This window comes from Aptenodytes patagonicus, chromosome 19, assembly GCF_965638725.1.
Source record: "Aptenodytes patagonicus chromosome 19, bAptPat1.pri.cur, whole genome shotgun sequence".
In the NCBI taxonomy this organism is placed as follows: domain Eukaryota; kingdom Metazoa; phylum Chordata; class Aves; order Sphenisciformes; family Spheniscidae; genus Aptenodytes; species Aptenodytes patagonicus.
The window spans coordinates 1,661,895-1,689,299 of record NC_134967.1 but is presented as its reverse complement, the minus strand read 5'-3'; the positions used below and the strand labels follow the sequence as shown (position 1 = coordinate 1,689,299).

Sequence of the window (27,405 nt, the reverse complement as noted above, 5' to 3'; positions counted from 1 at the left end):
ACGGTAGCCATTTAGTGTTCCCGTCTCGCCACCTCCGCGCCCCTGCCCTGTTCTAAAATGAACAACACCTCAGTCCTGCTCCCCGCCGCGACGGGGAGATGCTCATCCCCAGCCCACCCCGCTCCCACCCTCTCCCTCACTACTAGTGGGATATTATTCCGTGAACGGCAAATTATTTTGCCCCGTGACAGCTGGACAAGGAGGGCGCAGGCTCGCCTGCACGGCTGTACAAGGAAAGCAGCCGAGCTCGGCCTTGTCTCCAGCGTGGTGAAGCGTCCGGTTGCTCCCCAAAACACGCTGGACATCCCCGACTCGGTGGAGAGCATGGTGGGGACGGTTTGCGGGGTCCATGCCTGCAGGCACGTTCCTGGTGGGGACCGAGCAATGGCAGGAGGGTTTGGGGTGCCAGTTGGCTGCAGGGCAGCCAGATACAGGCCCTGCTCTCCAAAAATGAGCCCCCCCCATCAGCTGTCCTCCCCCCCCCCCCCCAGCCAGGGTTAACACCAGGGGTCCCGCTCCGCTCGCCCGCGGCAGAGGCTGTCGCTGCGCTGCCAGGCGCTGTCGATGAGGCTCTGAGCGTCTTCGCATTTCTTCTTGATGGCGGCATCCAGAATGGCCTTGTGCAGGAGGTCGACCTGAAACACACGTGTGGGGCAGTCAGGAGGGGGAACGAATGACAGCCACTTCTCCTTGTTGTAAAACCACCTCAAAAACAGACAGGAAAGTCGCCTGTGTCATAAATACAGGTGACGGAGGGGCACGGGGCTGAGCCAGGTTCCTCCCCCACTCCCCTTGCCAGTCCTGGATGCTCATGGCCCTCCTTGCCAGGGCACTCAAGCTCTGAATCCCACATCCCACAGTTATATGGATACGGAGGGGCTCCGTGGCTTTCCTGCCCTTTGTGGGAAAGCTGGGTTCACCCTGCAGGGAAAAAATCACCCACTCCTTCCTCGGAGGGCGCTGGCCCCGTTCACCCTTCCTTGCCGGAGGAAGGGTGTGACGCAGCCTTGCACGCTCACCTGGTAGATGTTCCTCCATGTGGCGTTCAGCGCCGAGAGAAACCTCTCCAGTTCTGTAGTGCAACTAAAATAGAGGACCCAGGGGGGCAGGAACTGCTTGCGGTCCTGAGCAAACTCCTAAACATCAAGAGAGAGGCCGGGCGTTACCACCGCGGTCCTTGCCCAGCCCTGGGCTGTCTGGCCCCGAAGCACCATGCTCACCAAGATACAGTACTCCTTGCCAGCCTCTGTGGAGATGGCAGTGATGTCCGTCAGCTCCATGGTGCCCAGCGAGCGGAAGAAGCTCGTCTGGCAGTCCTCATGGCAGGTGAAAGCCTTCTCGTCCGTCAGCACAAGGCAGCAGGGGACGCAAGGCGTAGGGGCAACACCTTGGGGGATCACCTGCACGGGGTGGGGAAAGGGGGGGGTTAAAGTCTGGCATGAAGGAGCCCCATCTCCACAGGGTGCCTCGTGGGGAAGCCCTCCCGGCTCGGGAGAAAACTGCCTGCTTCACCCCTGCCAGACATCCCCGCTCCTGTCGGCAGCTCCGTGCCGGCTGGGCTGTGCCCCAAAGGGGCTCCGGGCGAAAAAGGGGGGTCGATGCACCCGCGCTTGGGGGCCTGTCCCCGGCTCACCCCTTTGGAGACAGCCTGGCAGAAGTACTGCATCCAGTCCGCCATATCTTCCTCGTTCTCGGCACTCAGCTCCAGGGAGGGCCGGTCCGTCAGGATCACCTGGAAGGAGTGGGGCCGGTCGGTGGTGTTGGAGCGCCGGCATCCCCCACACTGCTCGCCACTGGGAGAGAGGGGGGAGGGATGGAGGTCAGCGGGATGGACTGGCCAGCGCTAGCCTGAAAACAGCCTCTGTCTGCCCTCCCTGCGCGGCACGTCACCCCTTTCCCCCACAAGCATTCGTTTCCCATTTGTGACATCCCCTGCGGTTGCTCCAGGGATGCCCTCCGTCTCTGCACATCGTGGTGGAGCTGGAGTTGAGCACGGTGGGTTTGTGGAGGTCGCCCAGCGTGGCTCTTGGAGGGGCATGCCAGCCCTTCAGAGGCCAATTCCCCGTCAAAGGGTGGGCTTGGCATGCAAAACCCAGGAGGAAACGAGCCCATCTCCAGCTACACGCACCGGAGCCAAAGCAAATGGGCATCTGTACTCAGCCAGGAGCAAGCAGGGAGTCCTGTGGCACAGACTAGATCATGATTTGCCCAGAAACACCTCCCCGAACATCCCAAGGAGCTCCTGATCCCCAGATCCCCGCCAAATCTGGGCGCTACATCCTACCAGCTGCTTACCCCATGTTGATGGAGAGCAGAGGGGTGACGTCCGTGCGGTCCGGATACTGGTACAAGATCCCGTTGCTGCCGTTTGGGAAGATGAGAGAGGTGGTAACTGGAGTCAGCTCGGCCCCGGCAACTGCACAAACAACCTCTGCCTTTGGTCCCACAGCCACTCTGCCCTGCTCTCCACCCACGCAGTCCTGTGGGGTTGCGTTCCTGCTGCTGGGCAGCCACAACTGGTGGCTTTAGCCCCCCAGGTGACAAGATGGGTCCTCTCCATCTCCCAAGCAGCTCCTGGGCAGCAATCTGGTCCCAGCGCCTTCTCTGACGAGCCCTGGCTGACCCCAGTCCCGACCCACAGCCCCGGTGCCCACCTGAGCACCACGAAGCAGGTCTTCCACTGCTCTTTGCCCAGGTAGGAGGTCCCCGCCTTGTAGTGCAGGATGCCGTCCTTGGTGACCGCGTTTTCGGCGGAGGTGTAGCTATTGTTGGCGGGTCCCAACGCCTCGTCCATGGGGTCTTCCCAGTGAACGAGGCCGTAGAAACGCACAACCACGTCGCAGGCCTGTGAGAATCAGGTGGGGAAGTCAACGGGAGGGAGTCTCCCTGAGCCTCCGCCACATGTAGTGATGGCTGCGATATCCAAACTCACCTCGCACTTGGACTCCTGGGCCACGAACTTTGCGAGTGCCAGTTTCTCCATGGTGGCATCCGTGAGGATACTGGGGTATGGGGGCTCCCGGCACCCTTTGATCATGGCTGACTTCAAGGAGACCAGGAAGAACCTGAGAGACAGAGATCTCTGATGAGGCCAGGGCAAACAGCCCCTCATCTCCCTCACGCGCTCTCATGCCGAAGGGGCTTCCCTTCAACGTGGGCCTCTGGTCTTCCAGCCCAAAGGGTCTCAAAATCAACCTCACAGACCAAAGGCGACGGGGGTTGCAAAGTCTGAGCTCGAGGAAAGAGACGGGTGAGACTGGGAGATGGACACCCATCCCAACACAGATCCCAGTATGACCATCCAGGCCCTGAAGAGGTCACCTCCCTGAGCTGACAACACACAGAGAGACCCGGGGACGTGCCCTGAAACTCAAGACCTCGTCCCTACTCATCCCAAGTGACACAAAGGGGACACAGTCTCCATCGCCCAGTGCCTGCAGGGTTTAGCCGGTGGCATCAAACCAAACCCCAAACCCCCTCTGGTTGCAGGACTTTGTCGTGAAGGGCTGTCACTGGAGTCTCTTGCATTCCCCAAGTCACGCCGGGAGTCCAAGGTGCTGGCCAGACGTCCTGCACCCCGGGAGGAAAGTGCCACGGTTCTGCCACCCGGTCCCTGCTTACTCGGTGAGAGCCACGTCTGCGGTGTCGAGCAGGAACTGCTTCCTCCGATTGGTGCACACCAGAGTCACCGTCTGCTGATCCAGCCCAACCTGTGCCACATATGACCGGTTAGGGAAGCCAGGTGGGGGACGAGGGGTGGTGAAGCAGGGCTGAACCTGGCTTCTGGCCCCGGGGGAGAAGGTCAGTGGTCGCTCTGCTGCCCATGCAAAGATACGAGCAAGCTGGGCACCCGCAGAGGTGGCATTTGAGGGGGGATCACTTCTAACTCTCCCAGTCTCAAAAGATTCACTGGCCAAAATGCTCCCTGTGGACAGAGCGCCTCACAGAAACACCCCACCGTGACGCTCCTGACACCCCTGCGGACGGAGAGGTGAGGACCGACCCCCCCACTCCCGCTCCCTCCAAGAGGGCTGACCCGACCCAGGCTGCACTCACCGAAATGTAGTCCAGCTCATTATAGGAAACGGCCTCCTCCACCATGTACGGCTTCTCCGCTGCCCCTGGCACAGACACAAAAGAGCCACGTGAAGAGGGGCAAAGGACCCCAAGCGCTGCCCGGATCTGGGCCGCTGCGCAGCAGCAGTGACGGACCTGCAAACCAAGCCGTGTCCCAGGCAGCACGGAGCTGCGGGGCACGTGTCCCAGGGCTTCTCGGGTGACAAGTCAACCTGAGCTCCCTACTGTGACTCTGGGGGACCCGAGAGAACTGGGCAGGAGCTGGCAGTGAAGGTAGTGAGCTATGGTGCCCTAATTTATGGACAAGCAGCCTCCCTCCCTGCAGCTGAGCACAGAGGCTGTTGGGACGGGATACCTTTCCGGATCAGGTACACGTAGCAATCTGTCAGCAGGACGTAAATCAGCTGCAGGTTCCCCTCCATGTGCCCAGTGCTCATTCGGATCATCTGCGTGGAGAGGAAAGAGCTCTCAGCCTGCAACCAATGCAGTCACAGAGCCGGTCATTTGCAGGAGATCGATGGTGACCACCTTACCCTGAACAACTGTTCCTCGTTCTCCCGAAAGACGTGGATCATCAGCAGGAGGAGATGGTTGTTATCCACCCTGTGAAGAGAGACAGTAGAGGATGGACATAGACGTGGGGCTGGGTGAGTCCAGGAAGGGCAATCCCCTTCCTTATTGAACTTGTCCATGATTTGGGCACCTGTTAGCCCCCCAAGACCTTCTCCTCCTGACCCCTTGTGCCTCATCTTCCTCCTGGAAAAGGATGGGCTTTGCCCCCCAAACCGAGGACAAAGGGAAAAGTGAGAGCTCGAGCTCAAGATTGTTTGGAAGATGCTCTCCCTGCTGAGCAAACCCAGCCTCACCTGAACTCAGAGGGATGGGTCAGCTCCGAAGGGCTGCCCTGCCCTTCCTCCACGCCAGAGTCCTCGGCGCTGCTCGGGGAAGGGCTGGGCTGCTCCTTCTTCGGCTCGTGGAGAGCCTGGGGGTTGGCAGTTTCTGTCTGGCCAGTTTGGGGTTCATCACTCGCCCCTCCAGACTCCTCTACTGCCCCAGCTGCTTCTCCCTCTCTGCTTTCTTCTTCTTCAGGAGCCTCAGGGCTACCAGAAACATGTGGCGGTTGGCCAGGCCCTGGAGCGTCATGGTGGCCACCACCTGGTGCAGCAGCGTTTGGACTCTCGACGGTAAAGCGGTAGAAGTCCATGGGGGCTGAAATTCCCTCACTAAAGTCGCCAGAGGACGATCCATCCGGGGTCTCCCCTGGCGTGCCAGTCCGAAAGGACTGCCCGGGGGGCTCGAGGGGGGCATTCCAGCCACCGGGGTCCAGCTGCCCGTTAAGCCTGTCCATCACCTTGCTCAGCGGCTGCCCCACACTCTCCATGGACGTGTCCTTCATCTCGGGGATGCGTAGAGCCAGCTGGCTGAGGGCAGAACGGTCACGACCCTCTTCCCGCCCGCTTGGGCTTGGCTCACCAGCCGGGGCAGCGGGACCATCGTCTCTCTGAGGGTCTTCTCTGTCACTCAGCCCGTTCATGCCGCTGTCTCCGCTGGCCTGCTGGGTCTCGGGCACTACGGGCGCAGGGGTGTTCATTGGCTCCTCGGGCTTTGCTTTCTTCTTCTTGCCTGTTTTCTTCTTCTTGGCTAACCTGCATGGTGAGAGACCAGTAGAGATGTCACTCATCTGTGCCTGCTTAGACTGCTGCAATATAGAGAGGGGGTCCCACCCTTTCCCAACAACCTTCCTTTGCAATTTTCCCCGTTGCAGAGAAATCCTTGCATCAAGAACATGGCTCAGTGTGCGGCCACATAGAGCCCCCGTCTCCATGCCAGCCGTCACAAGAAAAGCAGGGTATGGACACTGTTTCCTACCTATCCAAAAAAGAACAGAGTCATCGGCTGCCGGACGCAGCATCTTGGGCTTCCTTTGGCTGCAAAGGGGATCACAAATGGATGCGGAGCTAAAGTGACGTGGGAGAAATCCCCGTCTGAGAGCAAGATGCTGGGAAGGGAGAAGGTTTCAAGAGGACGTGGGAATGCCGTGTCCCCGCCTGCCAGAAGAGGGAGATGCAGGCTGGAGCCTGCTCCAGCCGAACGGCACACCGGGATGCCGGCTGCGGAAGTGTTCAGGCCTCCCATGGCACCCAAACTGCTGCCAGGTCACTCTTGTTTGGGAAGCGAGCACGGTGCTCCTCTTCCCGTGTGTCTGCAGGAGTGCAGACAGGGTGCGACAGAACCCAGCTCCTCTGCTCCTCCCAGGAAAAACAGGGTGCAAGAACAAAGCACAGGCCTGCTGGGCTGCTTTTGGGGTGCCCCCAACCCTGAGTGTGAGCAGACAGAGCCTTGAGCTCTTCGTCTGGGTTTAAGGGCTCCAAGGGACCCCTGGGGATCTCCTCTGCAAGTGTCAAACACAGGCCAGCAGGTCTGCGGAGGCATCTCCCTCAACAGGTTTAGCCACAGCTCATTGACAAACAAGAGGAAGGACGGGAGAGAAGATCTGAGACCCAGAGTTGCTGCAAACCTGCCACCAGCTGGAGAAAACTTCAAATAAAAGCTCACGGCTTCCTCTGAGCTCTCCGACACAGACGGTCAGGCAAAGGTGTTTATGTCGAGCCAGCCTGTAGCTCTACAGACCCAAGGGACCAGCTCTGTTGACGCCTACAGAGCATCAGCTGGTGTCTGGAGGTATAAAACCATTTTCTCATGATTGTAGAAAGGCTACACCACAGATGCTGTCTCCGTTGGGCTAGAAGGGCTGGCATATCATCAACATCTGGTGACAGATGACACTCGGGGCATGTTTCCAGGCCAGGCAGCTCTGTCCCTACCTGATGACCTCCAGCTCTGTGCAGCTCTCGGACTGATCCGTTCCTTCAGGGGTGGCTTCTGCCTTCTCCTGGGAAGCTGCGTGCACCGGCGTGGTCTCGGTGGAGGACGGCGCGTCGGCTTTCTCCTCGTTGAAGGGGTTGTAGCGCTGCGTCGGGCTCTTCACGGAGGCCTTGCTGCCGTTCGCCTCTGAGGCAGTGGAGCGTGGGCAGCTGAGTGTGTCCGTGAGGTCTCCATCTGCAAAGACAAGAAGGGAAGAGCAGAATTAATGTCAGCTCGGGCACCTGGATCAAGTCAAATCAAGCAAAGCTGCGCACTGGGGGCTCGGGGCACTACAGGATCACAATACTGCTCGCAGGGACACCATCCCGGGCACTGGCAGAGTGCTGTCGGACCAGCTTAGCTTCAGAGATTGCTGCAGGCAGCAGGCTCTTTGCGAGGAGGGACAGAGAGGCCAGCGCGCACCCCAGCATCGCTCTGCATTTTGCACCCGCTGCAATTTAGACAACGCCTGGAAATAACAGCTCGGTCACCCAGGAGCCGGCAGCCGGATTAAGATGTAGAGGTAGCGTCCTTGGGAAGGAACTTGAGGGGTTTTGGGGCCACGGTGCTCCTTAGCAAGATGACAAAGAGCTAAAGAGGCTGCTGCCCCGCATTGCTGCTTCTCCCCTGCGACTGGGTCTTAGGAAGACGCTCGCTCGGCTAGAAGGGCAGAAACAGAGCCAGCCCGTAGAGCAGTGATCCTTATGGAACCGGCTGCTTTTCTCTGCTTGCACAAGACACACACGGGGGGCTGGAAGTGTGGTGGAGGGGGGGGACAGAGCATTCACCAGGGTCTGAGGACAGCAGGCTGCACAGACAGGTCGTAGCACAACCAGCTTGGTCCATGTTAGTCTTCAGAGGGAAAAGGAGCAGCGGAGAAGGGCTACAGGAGTCATGCTCGGAGTTATCTGTCCACAAAATCAGGGTTAAAGGAAGGTTACCCATGCCCTTCTCTTCTCCAGCACCCTGCATTTCCAAAGACAGCTAGAAACCTCTTGCTAGGCAGGGAAACCCCTTCTGAAGGAAACCACAGCCCTGGCAGACTGATTCAGGGGCGTAGGTTTTGAGTAGGAAAATGAAGCCTCTTATAAAAAATCTAATAAAGGCAGTTTTGTGACGGCCGATTTCAAAACGCTGCTTTGTTCCTGCTGAAACGCCTGCCCCGCAGCGTGGAGGGTGTGACCTCTGTCAAGGGAAGTAAATCGGGTGGATTTTTAATGTCTACGTTAAAGGGAAAATAAAACATTTAAAAGCAATTTCAGCCCCAGGCTTCTAGCCTGTATCACCAAAATGAACATCGCTTCTTTTGCCTAAACCCTGCTGATTCTGTTGAGACACAACAATCTTTGTCCAAAATACAGGATTTTACCCCAAAATGCATTTGCTGAAAATGGGGAACTGCCCCAACTTTCTTAACCTCTTGCTCTGTGTACAAACAGCAAGGAATGCATTGGTAAGCTAAGCTCGCAGGGGGGATACGATGAAAACTTTGCTACAGCCGAGGTTTGCTCAGCACACAGTAACCCAGCCCGGAGCAGCGGTGGATCACACTGGCACCGCTTTGCAACCAGGACCTGCACACGGGATCCGTGCACGCCTCCGAAAGCCGGAGGGATCTGCCCCCAGCATCCCTTGGCTTCTCCCAGCCTGCACCCAACACCCACGGTTAAGTTGCTCGCCGGGTGTTGGGTTTAGAAACGTGGTTTGTACCCTCTAGGTGTACGCTCAAGCTTCAGGGATACGTTAAACCATCTCTGTGAGCATCTCTGCGCGTGGGGTAAGAAAGAAGATGAGAGGGAGCATGTTAGAGCCCAAGAGCCATCCACATGGAATTCAGGCAGAATTTCCCCAAATATTCAGGCGGTACCAGCCAAGGCAATTCAGACCCGGGGCTCCATCCAGCTTTCAGCTGCAAAGGACAGAGCACGGGTATATTTCCTCCAGGGGTAAAGCAGAGAAGTCTCCTACTCCTGTGACATGCAAAGGATACACAGAGGGACTGCACGTGGAGGAAGGAGAACAAGTTCCTCTAAAATGGGCACGTGCTCTTGACTGTAAAGGCCAGACATAGCTGACAAGTTGGTTTTAAAAGTGGTAAAATAAAAAAAGAAAAAAAAGAGAAGTGTGGTGACTCAAACTGAGCACAGCGATGTGCTGGATGTTGTGGCTTCGAGAGATGTTTTGATACAGGAGAGCAGGGTCCAAGGAAAACAAAACCTCCCAAATTAATCCCTGCAAAAGGCCCAAAATTAAAGAAAGCAGAATTAATTCAGCTGTTTTCCAGGGCTTTCAGGAAATCAATGAAGGTGGATCAGTTTTTCAATCAGCACCCTGTGTGCTTTACCCCACGGAGGAAATCTACGGTGTGAGGTCAGCTGGCACGGTCATGCTCATTTTGGACGGCCGCTGATCCCTGCCTGCCAGCTTCGCGGCGGGGGCGATTTTGCAGCTTTTCTTTTGTAACCTGGTATAAAGGCTCCTTTATCAACACAGGCCGCAACGTATTGAGCAGCCACAGAACCGCGCTCGAAACTCCAGCCTCGCGTCTGCTACGCCGAGCGCTGGGGCAGACACGTCTAGAAGACACGGAGGCATCGTCAGAGGCAGGAAAACAATCCTCCGCTCCGGGATATACGGCCAGGTGAGCGTGCCTGCATACACCAGGAGTTGGGGAAAGCTTTGCACGTGGTCTTACGGATGAGACACACAACCTCCCACCTTGGGGGATCTTTTCCTCTCCTTTCTGCCTCTACCGAATTCCATCAAGATGCGGTGGTTGCTCGTTAAAGAAGTGAACCGGGGAGCATGCAGCAAGCTTCAGGTGGCAGCAATGCAGAGAGAAAAACAAAATGTTGTAACAGACGAGTATGTCCCACCTTCCCAGTCTCTGCTGGGCATGGTCTGCATTGCTGGAAAGACATCTCCAAAATCATAATCTACAAAAACGAGGGATAAAACTCAGGATTAGAAATACAAGTAGTGGGGAGGGAGCGGGGACAGGGGAGAGTGTGAAGGGGATTTGGGGAGGGAGATGGGAAAGGAGAAAACAAAACAATCTTCCACCAGTATCTGAAACGCATGAGAAAATCATTAGGGAACATGGGTGCAAATGGAAACCAGCTGCACTAATGGTTGCTCCTGCTGGATGTTTGCGTTATGGGAGCTACAACGGGACCAGAGAAGGATGAAGGCCCCATTATGCGAGCTGCTGGAAAGTTAAAACAGAAAAACGGTTGGTGTCATCCAGGGCTTGTGTACCTAATCAGGGATCCCCTCTCGGAAGCAATTTAATTGCTCTGTGCCTCAGTTTCCCCACTTCACGTTTACCTCCCATAGACACTGTGATGTTTGACTCACTAATGTTTGCAAAGCCAGGGGTCTGATTAAAGGGAAAAATTTGTCCTCTGATCCTAAAATCCCCAGCTCCACCTACACTCCCAGGGTAGCGAGATGCTCCTGTTGAAATGATGAGCAGTGAAATAAGTTATTGAAGTTCAATTCCTCCACGCCGGAGGAAGAGCGGCAATGCCTGCCCTCCAGGGCTCCGACACCTCCACCATCCTGGTCCCACAACAGGGCGCGGCATTTCTACGTCAGCACCAAACCCCTCTACGCATGGGGAAACTGAGACACAGATCACAACCGCTGCCCGGACACACAGAATAGCTTGCGACGATGCTAAAACCAAAATCTAGCTCCAAAATCTCCTGGATCTCTACTCCAAACCCCTCTTCTCTTGAGCATTAAGCTTCCATCCACCAGACGGGCTGGAGAGCGTAGCCAAACCTAAGTGACACCCTGTGCCCAGTCAACAGGGACAGTAGGAGATGTGCCGGCACCAAGACATGTTCTGCTGAGGGAGGAACAGGAATACAAGCCCAGGGGGTGCAGCATGCACTGAAATGGCTGCTTATGCCAAACCTCCGGGGACAGAGGAGCTTCCTCCTGTGACTTTTACTGCTAGGCTCCTCGTGCTGTCTCCAACTTACCTGGATGCTGGAGGTTTGGCATAAGCAAGTCCCCGAAAGCAAACCCTTTCACGCTCACAGCACGAGCGCAGATGTTGTGGGTGAGCCCAAGACAGTGCTGTGCTTCAAAGCCCTTTGCTAAAACGATGCTAACGCCCATCCCCACATCTGCATCTTGCTTCCCGGGCTGTTCCTTCTCAGCATCTTTAATATTAGTCTGCAGTTTCTATCTTGCACATAAAAGGCAACTGGCAGACCCTCGTCTCGGAGGGAACCTGTCCGTATGCGGACTCGGTCCTGAATTCACTGCATCCAATTAACGGCACGCATCACCCCATCTGTTCCAGAATCCCCTGATCTCGCTTTGTTCAAACTGACATCAAAAAAGGAACAGCGCCAACGTATTTTGGATTAGGAACAGCAGCAGCAGAGCTGTTCCTTCACCTCAACATGCTTCATGCAGTGTAACAGCTCCCTGCTCCAGCCTGAAGCAGGTTAAGGGGGCTGGCACAAGGTATAAGTCTTCTCAGTTCATCTGGAACAACATCCAGTCCTCTCTGATAGCGATAAGGGGGTGAGTACGACAACTTATCAGGCTGCTCAAGTTAAGATGCATAAAGAGGAAAAAACAGCACCTCTGAGACCACTGGCTGCCCTTCCCTCAGACTGCGGACATGGAGAAAAGACTCTGGAAACTATTCCCCACCACCTCCAGCCTATTTCGGTCTCTGGACTGCAAAATAAGCAGTTAAAAAAGGTCCTCTGCAGCCCTGCGTACCTGCTCTGAACTGGAAGCCATGTTCAGATACAGACACGATTTTCACTCCATGGGGAGATTTCTCCAGTTCCTGCTAAAACACCCCCCCCGGGATGGAAACGTGGCCTGAGGTGACTAGCATGGGAAGTCCTTCTCTCCTGGTCCGAGGCAAAGGGGCTGTCCACAGCTTAAATCCCAGCACCTCCCAAGGCAAGACAGGAGAGACTCACAGCCTAACTGCTGGGTCTCTCGCTTTGGTCTCTTCCAGCCCATCATTTGCTACCTCATTCGGCATCTCGCCCGGTCCAGCAGCTCAGCCGAAGGAGATGTGGGAGCACAAAGGCCTGACCGCACCCATCTCCGAAAAAACCACTGACCTTCACTGGATGGAGCGATGGCGCTGTCGTCCCATTCCAGGTTGGTGGAGGTGACCGAGTTGAAGGAGTTGAGGGACAGGCTGTCCGAGCCGTGCACGGAGCTGGGCAGGCGGTCCTCAAAGTCTAGCAGGTACTGAGGTTTGTAGTAATCCGGCATGTACGGGGCCAGATCCAGGTAAGGAGCGTCCTGCAGAGAAGAGAGCGTGGGGTGAGTCAGGCTCTAGTCACCGCACACAGTTATTAGCACAGTCGAAACGATGGGACTGTCCTTGAACGTCCTCTGACTGTCCATTTCTGCTGCCTTTCAGAGGAAACCCGGCAGCTCCACTGCGACACCGAGGGTTAGCCAGTGGCTTTGTGTTTACCTGGAGCGACGCCAGCATTTCGTACGGCGCTTGCAGAGCTCAGCTCCTTTATCCCCATCAATCTGCCCCGCAGCTGGCTTCCCCACACCTGCCTCATTCCTCTTCCGAACCATGCAGAGGAATAACTGAGCAATAGGAATAAATCCCATTGCCGGATCTCCAAAGATCCCAGCCTAGAGCCTTTCCTAAAAGTGGCAGCTTCACGTTTTCAGCTGAAGGCCAACAAGAAGGTACACCCTGGACCAAGCGGTGGGACCTGTGACACCCAGGACGCTCCCTGCTCCACATACCCGCTCTCCCAGAGCCAAGACAAATGGATAAAACACTCACCAGATCCAAGTCAAAGCGGATGAACTCCAGCCCAGACACCAGCGTTAAGAACAAGGTCAGATGATCGTGACTGCAAACCAGGGCGTTCCTGCAGCATGGATAAAACAGAAGAGCTTTAGAGAAGGAGGAAAGAGAAGAAATAGCTACAAGCACCCTTCCGTTTTCTTGGTGGCGTGTCTCCGAGCTGCCGCATAAACAGCCTCAGAGCTGTGAGCCTGCTGTTTTCCTCTTCCTAAGAGCAATGGCAGAGCTTAAGGGCAGATATGCGTGGCTCAGAGCAGGCGGGCATCCACTATGTGCTGTCCCCGAACCGAGCTACGGGCAGATTTCCAGGCGTCCACCAGAGCTGGGTCCCCCTGGACAAGAGCTCAGCAGCTTCTTGGAAAACATGGAAGAATATAAAGGCTACATCCAGGACTGGGAGTGAAAGCAGTAACTAGGAGAGATGCATGGAAGTCCTCTTATATAGGACAGTGCGTCCACATCTGGGACCTTTAAATTAATCATGCAAAACCTCTGCAAAACCCACAAGGAAAGATCAGACCCTGATCAACTGCTTGTTCCCCACTGGCAAATTAGGGCTTGCTTCTGACAAGAAGGGATGCCAACCAGTGCCCTAACGAGAACGAGCTGGGATACTCACTTGACATAGTACTTGTGCAGCAGGCTTAGGTTCTCCTGGAACAGCCTCAAATAGCTCTCCAAGGAGTTTTCGTTGAGGGCTAGGTACAGCCATGCCCGGCCTGAAAAGAAAGCAGCAGACAGATTTATCTGTGGGGAAACGCCCGAGAAGCGAAGCAAGCCTGGAAATAAACATGAATCAGTTAAAACATGTCAGATCGTTCATTCGCATTTGTATCATTTCAGGGGAGCAACTGACCGTTGGGGAAATCTGTGGGGAAAAATGTCAGCGGGAGATGAAGGGGCAGATTTGTGATTCAGAGTGGGAATAAGAACAAGAGACCGCGTGGTAACCAGTTGAGAAGCAGACACACAACTGTGTCTCTCCAGCAAGATGGGAACCCTACTGGCATTTCCAGGAGGGATCAGGAGACAGGAGAGACGGAGGGAGAATCGCTCTAAATCAGCGCAGGTGCAATTTGAGATATTACACAAATTCTGCAGGTGCAGAGAGGTGCATGGTGGAGTCTGCGCTCAGCTCCGCTCTCACCAGTACGGGGCTTGGGAGATGAAGGGTGTTGGGATAATCAGGCAGAGGGGAGATCTCTGGGCACCGTCCTGCGTCAAAAGCGGCCTCGATGGTCCCAAACATCCTACAGGCAACTCGAAGCAGGGGAGAAGCGACATCGGGCAAATGACAGCTACAGCAAGACATTCTGGGGCGAGAGAGGCGATGCCTCCCATCTGCCAGAAACCCTTCCCCAGAGCACGGCCCAGCAGATCGCTTTGGCTTCAAGGCAGCAGAAGCAGGGCTACGTCTCTGACCCAACACCCAATCCTGAGACACGGTGCAATTATTTCTAGAGCCGTCATACGGTTACGGCAGGACTCTCACCTCCTTGGCCTGAGCAAAGCGACCCGGACTCAGTGGGGAGCTGCCTGCTGGCTCCCTCAATCTGCCTGCAGCTCCAGCCCTCGAACACGCAGCCAGCACAACCTGCCTGGACCTCCTGCTAGATGTCCCCAAACCGAGGTTTGCCCTCAGAGCCGGGGCAGCTTCTGCGAATACTCACTGCGTCCCAGGTTGGTGGCCACATGTTGAAGCACTTCGATCTGTTTGACGGCTTCCCGGCGGGTGAAGTGAACGACCAGCACCCAGTAGCCCGAGGAAAGATCTTGCAGGCTGGAAGAAGAAAGAAGCCCAGAGGAAGGTTAAGCAAGGGCTTCGTTGTCTCCATCCCAGTTACTGCCTAGATGGCTTCCCCATGCTGAGGCTACATGCTAGGCAAAGCACGGTGAAAAGCATCCCAGCAGCCCAGAGGCAGGCTCCACGCTTACCCATAGAGCAGAGCGTGGTCCAGATGTTCACAGAGCCGCTGCAGGACTTTGTCATGGTTTCTGATGGCCGGCGTCTCGTCTTCACAGGCAGCAAAGTAGCTCTGCAGCTGCAAAAAGATGGGATGGCTGAAATGCCCTTCTACAGCCCACTGAGGAGGCAGATGGAGATGCCAACACACTCACAGCCAGCATTAAATAGCTTTTTTTAATCTCTCAGCTTGCTAAACCTTGATGCAGGTTACTCACAGGGTATAGCAATTGGTTTCAAGAGTACCCTAAAGGCAGTAACTCACAGGGAGAACCTCACCCACAAAGATCTGTGCATTTTTCAGAGACGTGCCAGCAACGTGGCCGCAGCTGCACAACCAACTTCCCTGTTTGTTGAGCAGGTGGGCTGAGCTGCGCAGCCTCCTCCTTTACAGCTAACACTACAGCAGGGTTTTGGTGGTTCCTCTGCAGCGATGCAGCCATCGCAAAGCCGTTCAGAACAGAAATAAATCAGGGCTCTGGGCTCCGTTTCTGGCTCTGCCATGGACGAGTCCCCTCCTCGGTCTCAGGGTCTTGGCACAGGAAACCCTGGTTGCGGAGAGATGTTGCTTCCAGGTATAAAAGATGCTCTGAGTCCAGGGGCCTCATTCTTGCAGCACGCGTGCTCTGTGCTAAATCTGTGTGAAATCTCAGCGCAGTTTTGGCATCCCGGGAAGAGACAGAGGTTTTCTTGTTACAGGCGGCTCAAGCGATCGCCACGATGCTGGGTATTGACGCCGGGCAGCTGAGAGCTGCCCCAGACTTTCAAACACAGGCTGGTACGGATTGCCTGGCCGCACAGCAGCGGGGACTCGGGAGGGTGCAGAGGGCAGCGCAGATACGGACGGAGGCACATGCGCATGGGACAAAGGCAGCTCAATTAATCCCGAGTCGTTTGCCTCTGCTGGGGCGAGGCTGCATCGCTACGACACATCACGTCACGTAGCTGATGCTTTCTCAAAAATCAGGACAGCTTGACCCATCCTCAGTTAACCCGTTCGCAGCTGCAAAGTTAGGTCTAAGGTCAGCGCTGGCCCCGTGCTCTGCTGACAGCAGCCCTGGAGGCTCGACTCAGCGTAAATTGCTTTTCTGCTTCTGTAAAACCACTCAATAGAAATCCTAGAAATCCCCTTACACCCAAATCCTATATCCCTTCCCAGCTGACCCACCGGCCTCCTCCTGCCCCTGGAGCTTACAGATCTATTTAGGTCCCCATCTCGCACATACTTGGCATTCAGGCAGGGAGATTACTCACCCAGGATGTAATCTCAGCTGTATATGCCACGTTTATTTGCTCTGGCTGGTGACAAGTGAGCACAGTTCAGCTGAGCCACGACAACACATCACCCGTACGTACGTTATTTTGGTGACCCGATACATCTTTGCCAAACCTCACCAGTTAGACGGTAGATTTAAAAAAAAAACAAAACTTGACGGTATTGTGCCTGTCGAGTCTGACCTGTCCCCAGAAACTGGTTTCTCCTCCTGAATTATTACTAGAGCCAGAGAAGCTCCTTTAGAAAATCATCCAGTCTCGATGTAAAGATCGCTCTCTACAACCACCTGAAAGGAGGTTGTAGCGAGGTGGGGGTCGGTCTCTTCTCCCAAGTAACAAGCGATAGGACGAGAGGAAACGGCCTCAAGTTGCGCCAGGGGAGGTTTAGATTGGACGTGAGGAAAAATTTCTTTACTGAAAGAGTGGTTAAACATTGGAACAGGCTGCCCAGGGAAGTGGTGGAGTCCCCATCCCTGGAAGTATTTAAAAGACATGTAGATGAGGCGCTTAGGGACATGGTTTAGTGGACGTGATGGTGTTGGGTTGACGGTTGGACTCGATGATCTTAAAGGTCTTTTCCAACCTCAATGATTCAATGATTCTATGAAAAGTTATCAAGGGGACAGAGAACACTTCATGGCACCTGGGGAACTGCTCACAACAATCCTCTTAAAAACATGACCATATCTAGCTCCAACACCCTCCTGGCTTGAAGACCTTGTCTCTCTCTGGAGCTCTTAGGCAAGACGGGAGAGCCAGGCGTGTTCCTGCATGGAGCAGGTCCCAGCCCTTACGTGAGAAAGAACTGCTGAGCCGCAATAATCGCAGCCAAATTCCCTCGTCCGATCGCACAACGCAGTTCAGCCTGTCTTTGTCCCGTCTAGTCCAGGAGGTAAATCCGCTGGGGAAGGAAATAGGCAATAATGTTTTGTTTGCAGGTACCTGTGGGTGCTCCGGCGATGCACAGACCGTTTCACAACACCCAGGTGAGACCCGAAGCATTTCAGCTCAGCAGCTTTTAGCTGGTTTTGGGAGGAAGCTGTCCCAGAAGATTTACACTATTAATAGGCAGCCCAGACCCAAGCAGGGAGAAGAATGCCCTAAAATCCCACTATTCAAGAACTATTTCAGGAGCTACCTGCAGCCAGTGTTTTAAGCTCACTCCTGCAAAGAGGACACTAGAGGAAGAAACAAAGTCATAATTTAGAGCCGTATCCCTCTGGCAATGGATAGACGGAGCCACGGGGGATGTTCTCCAAGAGCTGTCTGGAGCTCACTAAAATATCCCATTTTTGGGGAAACTGAGGCAGGAAGCAAAGGCCCTGCCATACGGGACGTGAGCCAGGATTTGAAGGCAGAACTTCCCGGCTTCTCCCAACCAGGCTGTTACCTCTGCGGAGAGCTGGGGTACCCTCAGAGGAGGGTTCCTGTCCTGGGTGTTTCTGCAGGTTCTGTGCTCCCTTGAGGAAATGCAGCTGTGGGAGACAGCTAGGGAAAAACAAAAATAACCAGGCCCTACATCAGCTTACCACTAAAATCAAGGAGCCACTCAGCCAGCTCTGCACACACAGTTCGGGGAGGTCATCTTGGAGGGAACTTGGAGCCTGTCTGTGCCACCGACTGGAGGAATTCCCCATGACAGAGAGACTCCAAGCCTGGGCAGCGAAAGAGATGAGCAAATGGAAGCATTTCCTCTTTTTTTCTTTCCTTCCTTCTCCAAAAATAACTTAGATCTTTGTTACAGTCCTTCCTGCAGCCAGTTCACAGCTCCCAACCCTCTCCATTGCTACATGCAACCGACCTGCTCCCATCATCAGAGAATGCAAACCGTTAGCAAACGGTGGTTGTCTCATCTCAACATCTCCACACACGGAGAAGCACCAGGGAATTTCTGAAAAACAGATTTCTCTTCCCTAGAAAAGCCAAATCTTCCCCCATGAAGGGATCTAGGTTTTGAAGAGCTCGTTCTGCATTACGTTAAGGCTTGGTGTTACTTTTAGCTGCTCTGCAAGGAGCACGCAGCCTCCTGCCCTGCACAAACCAGCTACCCCTGCACGGCACCCCCTTCCTGGGGAGGCTGCTGGAAAACCCAGCCCCACAGCGATGTCCAGAGCAAACCTACCCCAAAAAGCTCAGGTCTGCCCCTCTGCAACATCAGGAGCCAGAGGACGAGCTGGCGTGACTGTGCTTCGCTCAGAGTCACGGGGTTACGCCAGCCCTGCGCACGTGGGACCCTGCAAGCTGGAAACGCATGCTCAGCAGTTTTGGATTTGGATTCGAGCGCGCCGAGTCACAGCATTTTAGAAGCTGTCAGTCACAGGGAAGCGCACCAAGTGCTTGCTCCTACCCACAGGCACAAAGGTGTGCCGCCGCGTTCCCCGGATGGTGCTGCATCAAGGAACGGTGCTGCATCAAGGAATGGTGCCGTTTCCAGCATCCCTCCAAAATAAACAGGGCCAACGGCTTCCAGCCCTGAGCAAAGGATGTGCATGGCTTGCCGGAGCACAACAAGCCCCAGAAAGAGATCAGCAGGAGAGACCAGGTGAATCCCTGCCGAGCTACCACGTTTCCAAGGAGGAAACAAGACAGAACAAGCCTTGGGATCTCCTGGGTGGAGTCATCCCTACAGCAAGGGTGGCGAAAGGCTGCGACTTGCAAAAGCTGATGGGGAGGCGTTTTGGGCTTGGGAAGAAGGGTGAAGACACACACAGAGGAAAGGTACAGTGAAATAGCTTTCCCAGTTGGGGAACAAAATCCAGTTGCATCATTTCCCACAGGCCTGCTGGCCTGCTCCAAGATCCACCTTGCCCAAAATCCGTAGGAATTAAGACCTCAAGCATCTTGGGGCAGAGGCACAGACCACGGACAGTCCCAGCATCCGACCCTGACTGTGCAGCACAGGCAGGAGTGATGTGGCACTGCCCTGAAAAAATGGCATTTATATGGAGTGTTTACTTCTCTCCTGTAAATTGCCATAAAACACAAATGAATAATTTGAAACCAACCTCTCCCTAATCACGGCGTGGCAGACAGACCTGTTTGGGAGGTGGTGACCAAACTTTATGAAGCATCCGCAAAGCAGCTCCCTGACATACCTGGGCAGCGAGCCGGGGAAAATCAGGAAGGATGCAAGCAATAACGTTAAAAAGCATTAACCAAAAGCGACATTGGTCATCTCTGGGTTTTCCGGAGAGATGTGCTTCCCCTCATCTCCTCCACGCTCCAAAACCAGAAGGAAGGGTTGAAGGCTGGCTCAGACGGAGGCCTCGTATGGGGCACGGTGAACGCCTCGAGCCCTGGCCCGGGGTTATTTATAGACATTCCTGCGGCCAAAATAAGCGCCATCGCCATGCAGAAGGCATCCCCGCCGAGACCACTCTGCAGCCCCAACTGGGTCCGAGCACCGGTGTTGCGACAGCGTGAGACAAAACCTGCTTCGGTGAACTGGTTACAAAAGCCCAAACACTCGAGGCTGGCGAGTTAAACACACTTGAGAAGAAAGCAGAGCAGAAGGACGTTTGTCCAAAGGCAACAGAGAGCTGGTTTGCACTGAGGGGAACACTGGGTTTGCGCTCCTAACGATCACACCTTGTCCCCGTTGAGGAGAAGGTAGATTTAATAGCTGTTTATCAATCATGAGTTGGTTTGTTGTTTGTTTTTTTTTTTTTTTGCAGTGATGCACCACACCCCACTCTGGCACACAGGAGAAAGGATATTCCTTGCACAATTTTATAGTCTACTAATTGCACCCGTTCTCAAGGAGTGTGAAGCTCTCCAGGCCTATTTGCAGAGCTCCTGTGTTGCAAGAGATGCCAAAAAACAATCAGGCAGCCACACTGTGAAGTCCATGCTCCGAATCTAATCATTCTTGTGGCTCTCCTTTGAAATCTCTCCAGTATTTCTACAACCTTATTGAAATATTGAAATACAGTCTTCTGACCTGTTCACGGCTGGCCACAACCCAACCGAGTCTCCATCTCCCCTCCGTAAATCTGGCCCGCAGATGTTTCACTAGCAGCTTTCCAACACCAAGTTCATTTCCCTTGTTCTGCTTGGTATTTCCTTGACAGGACAAACATGGCAAAAGAAAAGCAAACAGCCCAGTCGGGCACCCTTTGCATTCCTCCGGCTCCCTAACCACGGCGCTCACTGCATGAGAAAGGCGAGAGGCGCTTCGAAACCCGCTTTCCCACCCACAGCACATGGACCGGCGAGGGGTTTTCCCCAGCTGCAGCAACACAAACAAAAGCAGTACCACAAAGCAGCAATCGGACAGCCAAAACATAACAGAAACTGCAGCAGCCTTTTTTCTGCCTCAATTCCTGTCTTCTCACTGTCTTCCCCAGCGGCTGGAAAGACACCTCCAAGCTATCAAGTAGGTGGTTTTCTTTGAGGGCAGTATTTTGTGAGCCATCCAGGCAGGCAGCTGAAGATGCAAACCCTTTGCTAGGCCCAAAACCCTTCCCAAGCCTGCTCCCAGCACCTGCTTTTCCACCACACTGCACGACTGGAGAAGGATGGTGGCACATTACCTACCACACTGCACAGCCAGAATAACCCTCTGCAGCAAGAGAAAACCCGTATGGTTTCCTGTGAACGCAGCTTGCAAAGCTGTCTAACTACATGATTAAAAAAACGCTGATTAAGAAGCCAGCTCTGGGTCTTGGCACTCAGTCTGGGGCTGGACCCGGAGCCGAGCACCCTCAGGAGCAAGCCTGGAGCTCCAGGGAGCACCAAAAAAAGGTGGTAGGTGACTGATCTTGTCCCAAGCAAGCGATGGCAGCTCAACCCCAAGGCAAGAGGCAATGGGAAGGGACAGGAAAGACGCATAAGAACCGGCACTCTCATACCTGCTCAGGGGAGTACAGACATTCAACGGCAAATGGATAAAGAGGGGGCTGAACTACTCTGCCTGGAAAACTCCTAGTCTTCCATAGCACCCATAAAAGCAGGCTGAATTTCAAGGCAGGGGTGTTATTCTCTCTTGTACACTTGTATAACACAAAGCTCTAAAACTTCAGCTCTAGCAGGACGTTTTGGAGGTTGCATATATGATCTGACTCAACATTTCTTACAACAAGCTTCCAAAACAGCACCAGTCTCAGCACCCAGCTTCCCATCCTGGACTCGGTACACCTTGCCTGGTTCTTGTGGCTTTCCCGATGAAATACATGGGCACGCTCAGAACATCAGCACGTTGAAGGCACCACAAGTGACGCTGGAGCAGCCCGGAGAGAAACAGAGCATGCTCGTGATGTGCAGAGGCAGGAGCCTGAAACAGCTGAAGCTGAAACCCACAGCAAAGATGCTCCGTGGCTGGAAACGCAGGGCTTTGAAGCATTTGCAATCCAGCGCCAGCAAGGCTGTCACCTCCTGGGACACGTACGCTCGTCAGCTCCCACACCCCCAAGGCTTTTCCAGGGCTTTCCTTCATTATTTCTGAGCAGCAAACCTTGCAGCAGGCTGGAGCTGCGCGTGGCTCAGCCAAGGACAGGATTTTTTCCAGTGGTGACACCTTGCAAGTCGCGGGGAGCATCCCATTCCTCTGTCACGGCGAGCAGAGTGCACGGAGCAGGGGACGGGCACAGAGCTGGCTGCTGTGGAACAGGATCCCTGCGCTCACTGAAGGCAGATGGAAAGGTCACATGCTCGGCATAACAGAAAAAACAGATTTCATGGGAAGGAAAAAAACAAGTCTGGTTGGCAAACACACCAAAACAAGCGAGCGCAGGGTGCTTGTGCCCTGCAAGTCTTGGTAATGGCGCTGCTCTCCCAGAGAGCTGCCGCTTACTCACACGCCGGCTTTGAATTTCTCCCCATCAACCAAGTCCTCTGGCCCGCAGTTATTTCAGTTTCTCCTCTTGGACCAGGATATCAGAAGTGGGGAAAGCTGAAATCACTCAACAGCCGCTGAAATTGTGCAATCGGAGGCAGAGAGGCTCGGAAGCATTGCTTCAGCGCCTTGTACAAAACCCACTGCTGCAATTCATCCTCCTAAACCAACTGATCTCCCAGAAAAACACTTTGCATTAGCGGTAGGAGAACAAACGGGATTTTTTTCTCTCCAAAAGGCTACCATAGCCTTGTCCACCAGCAGATCCAGAGCTGGTTTTGAGAAACACCTCCTCTGGGTATAAAGAGACATCATCAGTTTAGGTACCCACAGAATCCAATCCCCTTGCAACTGCAGACAACGAACCTCATATCATCGCCAGACCTATGTCAGGATGCGGCATTAGGAATTTCAAAACAGATAAACCTTGAAATACTCAAGTAACCCAAGAAATACACAGCTGCGCTCTCAGCGGAACCACAAACGGCTTGCTTTGCTTGCCAAACAGTGGCAAAGCCCTTAGAGGACCACCAAAATACGCAGTGTCGGAGCTGTAAGCATTCGCAGACTTCCTAAAGCACCTGAGCGACCCTTGTGTCTTCACGGCTGACTTATGAGCTCCGCAAGATTGCTGCTAGCTTCAGCCACGGGCTTCTGGTGGTCTTGTGGTCTGGTGGCTGGCAACCCTGGTACACGTGGCAAAGGGGCAGGCCAGGACTGCCAACGGGAGCGATGTCGATCCCTACTGCGTGCTCCCCACAGCAACAGCAGATGTGGCCTGGAGCAAACATGAGCGAGAGGAAATACCCTGGCAGAGATAAAAACCCCTGTGGTCTTAGAGCCAGCGAGGTGCCCCTCAACGGGAAGCAGAAGGCAAGTCGCTATTTGGCTATTTTCACATCTCCAGAATTGCTACCTCCATGTCACGGCGGCTGGGCTAAATAAATCCACCCAGCCAGAGATGAGCATGTTCCCTACATGATTTGAGGAGGGATGCTCCACTCCAGTGCTACCTGCTCCTTTCCAGGACATGAGGGCACTAAGCCATCCCCAAATCTACCCTCCCTCGCCGTGCAGGAGAAGCAGAGATGTTGGAAGGCAGGGCTCAGAGAGCCTGGGGGACTGCAAAGGCATTTCACTGGTACGGGGCTGAAAATCTGATCTGGAGATAAGCAGAAAAGGCACAGCATTAATTCACTGTGGGGGAAGTGGAAACCTTCCCAAAGTCCTGCATAAACAGAGCAGAGCCAGAGCTTCTGGCAAGAACTCCTGCAACATCGGCAAAACCATCGCTCCTCCTGACTGACATGCACCAAGGATCAGCTGCTCTAGAGTTCATGGGAATGTGTGTCCTTCAAAGCCAGTAGGAAAGCCTGAAAAACAGAGAAGAGCCCCAAAATCTTGGATTCTGATCTCCTTTCTGATTTTAAGTTTAGCTCCTGGAATTGCCAACAAGGAGCACTGTTTAAGGACATCGCATTTTTGCCACCTAACCACAGGCAGGACAGCAATAAATCTCTCCTTAACACACTGCAATGTCCAGGAGGGCACGGAAATCCAACAAGAGAATACAAAACATCTAGGCTACCAGCTTCAGCATGGACCAGGTCAGCCGTGATAGGTTCTAGCTACCAGGAGATGGTTAGCCAAGGACGGATTTGAAGCTGTTGGCATTTCTAGTGTGCTTATCATGGCAAGAGTTCAACTGGGAGGCACCAGGAGGCAGCTCTCATCCCACTGCTGCCATGCACAGCAGTATCTCCTAGAAGAAAACAAGCACTTGAGTGAACAAGGGTCTGCACCCCACTGGGAGAGGATGCACAGAAAGCGGTGAATGCACACTGAGCCATAACATGCCCATCTCCAGCCTTCTGCCTCAATAAAGCCCTAATTCTTTAAAAAAAAAAAAAAAAGGATTAGGCATCAATTTGCACAGTAATTTGTGCTGAAGCACAGCCCTCTTAGCAGAAAGCAGGGTGAGGGAGCACTGGATGGGAAAGGGGAAAAGAAACGGTCACAAGACAGAAGCAACGCGCTCTGTGGCATCACACCGTCCACGTAATCAGAGCAGAAAGCACTGCCCGCTGAATTAATTTATATCTCCCAGGGAGGACAGAAAGGACAAGCTGTAAATGGGAAATCAACACCATGCTCACAGTTCCCTTGGATGTGTGCTAGAATTGAAGCAGGGACCCAACTCGCTACTGCTGAGCTCTCCCAACCCTTCCTGAAGCAGGCAGAAGCCTCTTGACATCTCTCCAGCTGAAGAAGCCAATTTTGTCTAAATTAGATGTTTTGTCCCTCTCTTTGCAGTCGAGGCCTGATCTCACACCTCTGATCTCACACCTCTGCAGTCAATGGCAAAGCTGATCTCCGAGATACAGGTGAAGTACACAAACGGTCCAGATGTGGCACTTGGGTATCACACAGAGAAACCCACAGGTTTGTAATTACCCTCTCCGAGCAGGTTTGCATCCCTACCTTTTCTAGCTGTGCTCCATCCCTCATGTATTTCTAGGAAAATAAGAGAGAAACAGTCCTGTTCACTAAGGCTTGAGGGATTCACTTGGAATTGAAACACTTTTTTTGCTGTTGATTTGTACAGAATTTAATCACTGCTTGTGCTCTGACCTCCCACTCCTGAAATTCAGAAGCACCCTGGAGAAACTGAAGTCGCAGCCAGGTAAAGTCACAGCCACAGGTCTCCGCGGCACAAACCCTGCCCAAGGCTGTGCTGCTGCTCGTTGCCTATCCCATCTGAGGCAGAGGGAAGCCGACAAGCATCTGGATGGTTTTCCCTGTGCCACTCGGTGAAAATAAGGCATTTTTTCTGCTGCCGCTATTTAAAGCCTGACATCGTAACCAGGTACCTCAGCCTTAGCAGTGGTTTGTCCCAGTTTACCCAGTCTTGAGGTGGGGTTTAGTCCTGGCTGTCTTCTAAAATAACATCCGACTTGCAGTCCATGGACTGCTGAGAGTCCACAAACTCCTCTTTGGGTCTGAAGCTGAGAAAAGAAAACCTATCATCATCTGGCCCAAAAGTGATGTGAAGAGGTGTGCGCAGCACCGCAGACACATCCAAACCCTCTGCTCTACAACTCAAACCTGCAACGATGGCGAAAGTAAGGAGCGAGCAACCTACACAGCTAGGAAGCTTTTGAAATCAGAGGCGAGATACTTAGAAAACTCCTCCACGCCCCATGACACAATCCCAGCGATGAGGAGTTACTCAAGACGGACCCAGAGAGGAGGATGAATGAGAGCAGGATTTCCCAGCGCGCAGCTAGGGCGTGGGAAGGGCGTACCTGCTCCCCTAACCTACTACCTTACTCTCCCCGATAACACAGACAAAAAGAGAAATATCAGGGACTTGAGGGCTGAAGTCAGACAGGGAAGCGTTGGGAAAAATTAGCATCTCCATAGCTAAAGGGGAGAGACGTCCCCAAGGAAGGAGAACTGCATCCCGGGGGGTAAAAAGCAGGGGTGTGCCGGCGCTGGACTTCTGCCATGTGGCTGAGTTTGGTTTCGCTGGGATGGTGTAAATAAGTCTGTCAGCCTCAAGTCTCACGTAGGTTCCTACGTTTCCCTGAGCTTTCTTGCTCTGAACTGAACAGGAGAGCAAAAGGGGCAGCACTGAAAAATCCCCAAACCCCTCTTCACCATTGGACCAAGACAGGAGCTGGCAGAGATTGAGGCGGGTCTAGGCAGAGGTGTGCTGGCAGAGCTGTAGTTGATGAGTCCTGTTCAAGTACAATAATAATTAAAATAACCACCGTGTTGATTTTATAGCCTTTTCAACAGGGATCCCCAAGGATTTTCTGAATGCAAACAAACTAGTCCAACAAATCCTGTATGGGAAGTAGTATATCCTTACACGTACGGGGAAACTGAGGCAGCTAGGTCAGTGCTGTAGAGCGTCGTAACAGAGCTTGGAGCAGGCTGAACATCCACTGATTTCCAGGTAGATAAAAGACTATCCTTAATTTTTAGAGGACAGAAAGGTGAGAGACCAGGGGGACAGGGTTACTCATGGAAGAAAAGAGAAAGGCTGGGAAAGGTTTGCACATCCATCCTACATCCCAGAGGTGATGTCAGGCCATCCCTTCCTTAATAGTGCCAGGAATTCACTCGTGACGGTCCTCGTAAGACAAGTTTTCATGGATGAATCTGTGTCAGGACACACTGCAGACCACAGGAAAACTCCTATTCCATAAGGCAGCGGAAACCCAGTAACTGGAGAAATGTCAGCGAGTCCAGAAAGCCTCCTTTCCCCCAAAACTTGGGATGAAAACTGGAACAAGACTCCCTTTACCTCCTCAAACAGAGCTTGCGTTCTTTCTCAAAGATGGCTGGAGTTCACATGTGGACCAGGCAGGACATGTGGCCCAAACCAAAACTTCCAGCATGTCCTTACAACTCACTCCTGTGACCACCCCAAACAGGCTCCAGCGTCCTGGTCCCCTTCGTGCCAGCACGCACACGTTCCCCACCAAAGGGATGGGCTTTAAGAAATGCTCTCACTGGCAGCAGATGCTGAGGGGCAAGGAGAAACAAGGGGCAAGCAGAAGGACAAGGTGAGAGGTAAGGCATGACGGGACATGTCTTCAGAGCCCCCGCTTTGAGGGCTCAGACCAGAGCACGGCCAACCCATGGCGTACGCCTGCCTGGAGGGAGGACCTCTGGAAAGAGGGTTTCATGCTGGACTCATCCAGATCCCCCCACCATAGAGCCCCAGGAAAAGGGATCCCCCCAGGATCCCCCCAGTCCTGTCCACAGGAAAAAGAAACCCTTTGAAAAGGGGGAGCCCCAGGGGGTAACCCCAGTATATTCTGACCAGCAGAGACCAGCTCCTGGGGGTGACCCTGGCAGTGTCCCTTTGGCAAGGTGGGCCAGCAGGTGACCCCACACTCCCAGGGGTGCCTCTGGGGTGTCCCATGGCACCAGCAAAAAGGATGCCTCCAATCTCACATTCCCAGCACAGAGGGTCCCTAGGGACATCCCCAAACCCGCACAGAGGAATGGCAGGGTGTCCTTGACCCCGTACTCCTGTCCCAAAGAGTCCCCCAGCGTCCCTGGGGTGTCCCCAGCCCCCTACCTTGGGGGGTGGGGGGTGTCTCTAAGGACTGTCCTCCAGCCCCACACCTCAGGCAGGGGGGTCCCCTTGGGACTGTCCCTCAGCCCCACATCTCTGGTGGTGGTGTGTGTCTGGGGAGTCCGCAGGAGTGTCCCCCAGCCCTGCACCTCAGGCAGAGGCAGTCCCCCGGGACACTGCAGGGCAGAGGGGTCCCCAGGGCTGTCCCAGGGCTGTCCCCGAGCCCACAGCCCTTGCAGAGGGGGTCCCCAGGGCTGTCCCCAGCCCCACAGCCCCGGCAGAGGGGGGGTCCCCAGCCCTACACCCCAGTCAGAGCTGGGGGGATGTGTCTCCAGGGCCACCCCAGCCCCACACCGGGGGTCCCCGCCGCCCACCTTCTTGACGGAGAGGGAGATGTTCTCCAGGATGCGATCCTTCACCTCCGCCGGCTCCATGGCGCCGCCGCCCGCCGTTGCCGTTCCCGTTGCCGCCGCCGCCCG

General features: G+C 54.3%; 1 protein-coding gene across 3 annotated transcripts; it reads right to left on the bottom strand.

Moving 5' to 3' along the window:
- Nucleotides 1-497: 497 nt before the first annotated feature.
- PLEKHM2 (pleckstrin homology and RUN domain containing M2) lies at nucleotides 498-27,405 on the bottom strand. Of its 3 annotated transcripts, XM_076356086.1 has the most exons (20): nucleotides 27,301-27,405; nucleotides 14,699-14,805; nucleotides 14,434-14,543; nucleotides 13,383-13,482; nucleotides 12,740-12,827; nucleotides 12,045-12,231; nucleotides 9,819-9,878; nucleotides 6,903-7,137; nucleotides 4,944-5,723; nucleotides 4,611-4,680; nucleotides 4,433-4,523; nucleotides 4,057-4,121; nucleotides 3,622-3,710; nucleotides 2,933-3,065; nucleotides 2,655-2,845; nucleotides 2,296-2,361; nucleotides 1,634-1,793; nucleotides 1,221-1,400; nucleotides 1,020-1,136; nucleotides 498-635 (listed from the first exon to the last, which is right to left on the bottom strand). In XM_076356086.1, the coding sequence occupies exons 1-20, from the start codon at nucleotides 27,358-27,360 to the stop codon at nucleotides 498-500; spliced, it is 3,027 nt and encodes a 1,008-aa protein (XP_076212201.1). In that variant the 5' UTR covers nucleotides 27,361-27,405. The 3 variants fall into 3 exon arrangements, with proteins under 3 accessions (XP_076212201.1, XP_076212202.1, XP_076212203.1); XM_076356087.1 differs by lacking the exon at nucleotides 9,819-9,878; XM_076356088.1 differs by lacking the exons at nucleotides 9,819-9,878; nucleotides 12,045-12,231; nucleotides 12,740-12,827; ... (2 more) ...; nucleotides 14,699-14,805; nucleotides 27,301-27,405 and adding an exon at nucleotides 7,731-7,912.